Source organism: Wasmannia auropunctata, unplaced genomic scaffold (genome assembly GCF_000956235.1).
Source record: "Wasmannia auropunctata unplaced genomic scaffold, wasmannia.A_1.0 LD269321.1, whole genome shotgun sequence".
Lineage (NCBI taxonomy): Eukaryota > Metazoa > Arthropoda > Insecta > Hymenoptera > Formicidae > Wasmannia > Wasmannia auropunctata.
Window position 1 is genome coordinate 33152 of NW_012093569.1, and position 8122 is coordinate 41273.

Sequence of the window (8122 nt, forward strand, 5' to 3'; positions counted from 1 at the left end):
ATTATTGTAAAATTAAGCGTGTAAAAATACGCATTTAATTGTGTAAAACACAGATAAAATGTGTAAAATATAATACGCGTATAAAGTGACTACAGATTTACACACTTGGATTTGGAGTGAATCAATATCAAAACGTTTTACAACAATGCTTATCATTTTTAACATTTCAACTAAATTTTTTGATGATTCAATAAAAATTAATTTTCATATCTGTATTCAGCAAAATTTTTAGACCTTTCAACAAAATCGTTCTTTCCATGTTTCGTCAGAAGCAACTCCTTAGAAAAATTTGTATAAAGAATAGAATTAATTATAGAAGAAGAAATGGTTTAGGATTTTTGACAGTTTTTTTTACAAAAAATGACGCTATAAAGTTAGTGGGTGTTATCTAAGAGATATATTCTGTATAAAAAAAAGCCAACATGAACACGGAAAGAATGATTTTCCTGAATCTAAAAAATTTAACTGGTTCAACAAAATAATTTTGTTGAACTATCAAAATAATTTCGCTGGAAGCTTAAAAATGATGAGCATTACTGTAAAATTGCTATTTTGATATTCTAGTTGTTTGAATTTTGAGCAAAATTATTTTCAAATCTGTACCCAGCAAAATTTTTAGACCTTCGAGCAAAATCGTGTAAAACAAGGGAGATAACTTTAATAACAATTGAAATTATTATTAAAGTTTTCAATTTTCTCACAAGGTATTAAAGGGTCTCGATTTACTTTCAACAGCCTTACGAACGATCGCGTCTTTGGATTTTTCCAACGCCAGCAATCGTTTCGCCAGGTAGTTACTCTATAACTTTCCCACGCAAGCCGATCAAGTATAATCTTACTCGCGACAGCACAGGCACATTTATCTTAAACTTCGCATACAGATCGATACACCGCGCGCACTCGATGCGAAACAAGATCTCCTTTCGTTTATCGTATTTGCTATCGCATGCGGCAGTGATCTCGTAGCTGCCGAGGATTAATGCGCGGATTCATCAATAAAACCGGTAGACTCGTGATTTAAAGCAGATCCGCGAGCGCGGGAGAACCTTTCACCGTTTCGCGACCGTGTACGTTTAAATGTTACCATCAACGACTGCAGATACGATCGATCCGGATCGTCATGCCACAATGAATCATTAATTGGTTAATAGATAGGAAATGTATAATAAATATTTAATTTGCAAGAACAGATCGTTTTTTATTTAATGATTCAATCGGATCTTCTCGCACGTTCTTCCGCCGCGAGAGAACTAATTCCCTCCCGGAAATGATTCTCTTGTGCAGATCGGCGACATAGTGAATCGTGCAGTAAAACGCGAGCCAATATCGCGAAACTCTGAGGTAAGGGGGATAATCTTTCGCAACATTTGGTCACCGTTTAAATGTTATACTGGCGACAGGCTGCACCGTCACGATTCGATAATTTCTTGGTACACCGTATAGGCACGTTATAGGCACAACATTTCTTGAATGTCGTTCGCCAAGTATAGCCGCTGTTGAACCGTATATGGGCGCAACGCCATGCGGTGAGCTTTAAAGAAAAATTACCTTCCATATATTGAGAAACAGAAGGCACTTTAATGAAACAATACATAAAAGGACGATTTTACTAAAAAATCTTATTACTCAGGAAAATGTTCCAGCTAGAATTCTAAATATTACACTTAAATTACACCGCTGTTTTTTGTATCTTCTAAAAAATTGTCTGTTATACGTAGAATTTATAGCAACAATATTCTAAGAATATATACAAGAAAATATATAGATCTCAAAACCAAATATGATTAGAGTCTAGACTGATTAAAACGTCATAGAGAAACTTTCTTGCTAAATTTGATAAATTCAGATATAATTTCTGTCTCTATTATCTTATATCTATATCAGGGTTGAGTAGTGGCTAATTAAAAAGATAAAAGTTAAATTAAAAAGTTAAAAAGTTAAATAATTTTAACTTAACTTAGTTACATTTTAGGCTCTTAACTTTTAACTTAATTTAGTTACATTTTATCGGTAACTACATATTAACTTTTGATCTAACTTTCTTAAAGTTACATTTTTAGTGTTTCTTGTAAACCCAAAATAAATATCATGTCTAACATTGTAAGTTAGTGTCTTTAAACTCAAATTTGAGAACACACATCAAGACAATTGTAATAATATAATAAATATAGTCTGACCGCGTGTTAAAAACTTAATATTGATAAGCAATGCCAAAAATTTTGATAATCCTATAACAACCAATTTGAGTTGCCAACATAATTATTTTGATAATGCAATAAAGTTATTTTCAGATCTGTGTGCAGCTTAGGATGTTTCAGTAAAATTATTTTCTCCGTTTCTTAACTTAAAAATTTCTATTTATTCATCACTATCTTATTATTAGATTGTGACATTAGAAGCAAGAAAATGCGCAATAAAAGTTCTTCCAAAATATATTAAATTGAAAATATATATGTTTCAATAAAGCAACACTTACAATTGATAGAACCGACTTGTAAAATATCTCGAAAATTCCCCTTTTTATTTTGTTAACTAATAACTATAAACTATACATATATCTAGAAATGAATTCTAGATTTGCAAAACAAAATAAGTTCACAGCTATACACGGAAAATAATTTTGCTGAATCCAGATCTAAAAATAATTTTTGTTCAATAATCAAAATAATTTAGTGCGAAAGTCAAAATGATTGTTAGAATATCAAAACGTTTTATAGCAATGCTTATCAGCTAGTTTTAACATTCCTACAAATTATTTCGATGATTCAGTAAGAAATTATTTTCAGATCCGTATTTAGCAAGATTTTTAAACCCTGCAACAAACATTTTTTTCATGTATGATAGTTGTTAAATTGATAATAGATAAAAATAAATTTAATTTCCTTTGCAAAACAAAAAGATAGTTTCCGATATTTTATACGTCTACACTATCGATTGCAATTGTTATTTTATTGAAAAACATTTTCATTTAAATATATTTTGCAAGAATTTTTATTGTGCATTTTCTTGCTCCTGACATCACAATCTAAGATAGTATTGATGAATAAACAGGGGCTTAATAGAAAAAACGATTTTATTAAAGTATTTAAAAATTTATTTAGATCTGAAAATAATTTTACTGAACTATCAATGCGATTATAGGAAACTCAGATATGTAAAAGGTAAAAAGGTAAAGAGGTAGAAATGTAATATATAAAAGTAGAATGTAAGTAGTACGAGAGTAGGGAATAGAGATAGGAAAAGGTACGGAAGGATGAGTGAAGAGAATATTTTGTAAACCAAGTCCCCTTCTTGGCTAATTTCTGTAAAGCTGAAGTAAATAAATTCCTATTCTATTATAGGAAACTTAGACCAGACAACATAAAGTCTAAAATTGACACATAAAATGTCTTTAAAACGTCTTTTAGATGTCTTTTAGCCACTTCTGCGGGAACAATCTAAAAGTTGTTTGAAAAGGACTAAAAAAGGCTTCTTATGATCATCGATTTTTGACCTTATTTTACATGGGAGACGTGATGAGTAAAACTGCAAAAAATTTTGACATTCTAGCTTAAGCGTCCTACATAAAAATTATTTTAATAGTCCAAAATATTATTTTCAGATATCTTTTAGCCACTTCTGCGAGAACTTATGTCTAAAAGTTGTTTAAAAAGAACTAAAAAAGACGTCTTATGATCATAGAATTTAGACCTTATTTTACATGGGAGGCGTGATGAATGAAACTGCAAAAAATTTTGACATTCCAGCTTGAGCGTCTTGCATAAAAATTATTTTCGGATATGTATTTATAGACAAATTTTGTATTTCAGACATGTATTTAGATAAATTTTTAAATACTTCAGCAAAGCCGTTCTTTCTGTCGTAATATTTCAATTTTAAAGATTTAAACTCTTATTTTGGTTGATTGTTCGTTGCACTTATATATACGTTAATGTAACATGACGTACGTCGCCGAAGGAGTGGCCGAAGCGTAGATATACGTTTACGCTATTTTGCACAGCGAGGTTCGCGCACGTAATTCCACGTGAATGTACTTCGCGGCTAGATAGCTCCGCATATACAAACGGAGAATCCTTGATTGCCTCGGGTAACCTTTCATTTACCCGATTTTGCATCGCCGCCGCCAGACCTCTCTCGAAAACGTAACATGCATTTCAGCTGGCGTGCGCGCGGCGCGCACGCGAACGTGCAATACACGCGTGCGTTTTCTATCTCACGGGCCGTTTCTTGCCATTAACTCCCACCTGTTGCACAAGGAACGTGCCGCGTGTGTATTATACGGTAACAGTCTCGCTAAGCCGCGACCGCGCCGCGCCGCGGCCCGTCACGATCAGACCCGACGTTTTATCTATGGATTGTGTGGAGCAATCCACAACCAAAAATCAGGTGGCTATGGATTTCCACATCCGAAAAAATCCACACCCGACCACAGAGATTTTTTAGCGGAGGCTGTAATAGATGACATTAATAAATTATTAAATGAATTTATAAGTAAAAATAATTATATAGAGCATCCATGTTTTTGTAAAAAATAAATAATTAAATGTTAAAAAAAAAATTGTGTACTTGAAAATTTTATCAACTACTGGTGGAATAGGGGACGTGGGGGGGGGGGATTTTTTATCAGAAATTTCCACAGTATTCCACACCTAGAGCCGAGACAAATCGCCGGGCCTGGTCACGATTATTGATCTTGTTATTACCATCGAAGAAAACAAAAATATTCCAACCGGATCGCTGTAACGTGTCCCCCCACCCCCCGTAAAACTTACGTAATAATAATGAACGCGGTTTTGTTTTTCGACGAAGTACTAAATACCTTCGCTCGGACCAAGCGCGAAAAAAGCATGTCAAGATCCGAGCAATTAGCTGGCTGGACCAGTATTAATATATCACGGCGAGTAGTTTTGTTTATCACAAGTCTAGAATCTTGTTCCGACAGAATTATTAATTCCAGACATAATTATTTTATATTAATTTATTTAGGTATTACTTTCTAATAAAATGTACACGGAAAGCACAATTTTGTTGAAAGGTCTAAAAATTTTCTTGAAAAACAGATCTGAAAACAATTTTTTGTTGAATTATCAATTAAATAATTTGTAGGGAAGTTAAAATTGATAAACATTGCTATAAAACGTTTTGATATTCTATCAATCATTTTGACTTTCGTACAAAATTATTTTGATTATTGAACAAAAATTATTTTCAGATCTGGATTCAGCAAAATTGTTCTTTTTGTATATATATAAATAATTTCATGCAACTGCAATTGTCAAAATCGATTGTAAATGATATGAAAAGCGTTTATAACAAATCTAGAATCTTGTTCTAACAGAGTTATTAATTCCAAACTATATTATTTTATATTAATTTATTTAATGTATTATTTTTCAATAAAATGTATATATAAATAATTTCATGCAGCTGCAATTGTCAAAATCGATTGTAAATAATATACGAGAAAGCGTCAACAAGTATATATGTGACAATCTCCCACGACATTCTGCACGTTTACTTTCCTTCTCTCACAATCAGTCGTAGATCTGATCATAATTCGTGTCAGAGCGGACAGAATAATTGGAGAATAAATGGAAAAAAAGTCTGTTCCGGGAATGGTATGTGCCAGAAGTAAATTACACGGTTTTGTGTCAGAGTACGTTCCACATGATTTCTTGCCATGATTTTAAAAAAGTAATCAATTATATTGTATTTGAAAACTTTTCAAATATAAATTTAAGTTTTAGTAAAATTATTAAATTCGTTTAGAAAAAATGTTAGAGAAAAATGTAGTCCGTTTTTTAAATAACTTATTATTTCGATAAATATACGATTTATAATATAGTTCAAAATTATCATTTCAATACATTATAAAATTAATTGTAGTTGATTTTTTAAATCTAAACTATTTTATATATGCTTTGTAACATTTGAAAATTATAATAGAAAATTAGAAAAATATACATTTTAGCAAAACTGTAATTTTAACTTATTAAATTTTATTAAATTATAAATTAATGTAGTAAAATTATTAAATTTGTTGTTAAGTAAATGTAGTCTGTTTTTTAAAAAATTTATCATTTTGATACATATATATATATATATATATATATATATATATATATGATTGACAATATGGTTTAAAATTATCATTTTAATATATTATAAAATTAATTTTAGTTGATTTTTTTTAATCTAACTATTTTATATTATATATGCTTCGTAATAATAAAAATTAAAAAATATTTCAGCAAAACTGAAATTTAAACTTATTAAATTTAATTAAATTATAAATTATAAATTATAAAAAAAATAAAATTAAAGTATAAAAATTTGATGTATCTTCTCTCAGTTTGAGAAAGGAACAATAATTACCTTTGTGCGAAGTAGCCTGTTTCTTGGACGTGACATCTTCGGTATTTACGATCGCCAGCAAATTATCCTGCAAAAGCACTGCAATGAGGAAGGCTACAATCCAGGGATCATTTTGACATCGCATGTTTCTGAAATAAGAACACAAAATCGTATTTATAGGGAAATTAATTTTTGTATCTAAAATTGTAAATCATTATTATTCGATTATTACTGCACGGAAAGAACGATTTTGTTGAAAGACCTAAAAATTTTGGTAAAAACAGATCTGAAAATAATTTTTTGTTGAATCATCAAAATAATTTGTTGAAATGTTAAAACTGATGTAAGCATTGTTACAAAACGTTTTGATATTCTAGCAATCACTTTGACTTTACACAAAATTATTTTGATTATTGAACAAAAATTATTTTCAGATCTGGATTCAGCAAAAATATTCTTTCCGTGTGGATTTTATATATTGTAATTTAAGTTTTCCCCCGTTTAATGTTACACCGAAAAAACGGTTTTGCTGAAATAAACTTTAGCTAGATTCAGATCTGAAAATAATTACGTTAGACCATCAAAATAATTATATTGGACGCTCAAGCTAACTGCTAAAATGTCAAACTTTTTGCAGCATTATCATGCTTGAGCGCTCTACATAATTATTTTAATGATCCAACATTATCTTCAATTCTAAATTTTTTAATTTTTTTAAAACCTTCCTTTCGGTGTAGCAATGTCTACGTGAAAATAATTTGGTACACGGAAAGAACAATTTTGCTGGATCTGAAAATAATTCTTGTTCAACAATCAAAATAATTTTGTCGGAAAGTCACAATAATTTGCTAGAATATCAAAACGTTTTATAGTAATGCTTATAATTTTTAAGTCTCCAACAAATTTATATTTTGACAATTAAACAAGACTTATTTCCAGATCTGTATTTTTAGCAAAATTTTCAACAAAATCGTTCTTTCCGTGCTATAATAATACGGAACGATATAATCATTGCGAAATGATTTATTCCGTGCACAAAATTAGCGTTATCGGTCGTTTTAAATTCTCGATTTAATTGCGAGAATAATAAAAAAATTGCTGCAATAAACGTTACGTATAGGACCTTTTGTGCGGAAATTAATCTTATAGTTTCGCACGTATACGATGCGACACGATCTCAAATTAAAACTATTTTACGAAGCTCTTGGTATAAGCAGCTGCTTTTATATAATGCCGGCTGAATATCATTCCTATTGAACGGGCCCTAATGCATATTAATTTCCGCGCGCATCGAAAACGGAAATTGAATTTACGACACAATGAGGCAGATGGCACGAGTCGCTATATTGCGTTACCTTGGTACTATTTTCATCTTCGCGGAGATAATACTTTCCGAGACTGCAGCACACGCGCAACACTTCCGAGTAAAATTGAATATTCCAGCTGCACGTCTTTCTCGCGCAAGTCTCCGGCGCGGGTATAAATTTTAACATTTTTTTTTCCTCAGATTACCTCATTAGGAATTTTTAATACGTACGGCAAATTCAGGGGAATTAAGGAAATGTTCCGCGAAGAAAATTTTCTTTGGCCTGTGGCCACTTATGTGTCTCTACGTTGATTCCCGCGTTGATCTTCATCTTATACTGACATTGCGACGGTAACTCAATTTCCCGTTGATGCATGGAAATTCAACCGCAACATCTGCGGTTCATTCGCGCTCACTTTCCGGATGCAATTTGCGTGACGTATCTTCACATGTGCGTACGCA

General features: G+C 31.2%; 1 protein-coding gene across 1 annotated transcript in view; it reads right to left on the minus strand.

Annotated features, from left to right (window-relative positions):
- LOC105462161 (peroxidase-like) overlaps window positions 1-7768 on the minus strand; it is a gene marked incomplete at its 3' end in the record, with an annotated part of 24122 nt that extends 16354 nt beyond the window's left edge. The window contains exons 1-2 of the mRNA XM_011708692.1: window positions 7710-7768; window positions 6376-6503 (exon numbers count right to left, since the gene is read on the minus strand). Coding sequence (XP_011706994.1) covers window positions 6376-6503; window positions 7710-7726 — 145 coding nt within the window. The remainder of the gene's footprint in view (window positions 1-6375; window positions 6504-7709) is intronic.
- Window positions 7769-8122: the final 354 nt, after the last annotated feature.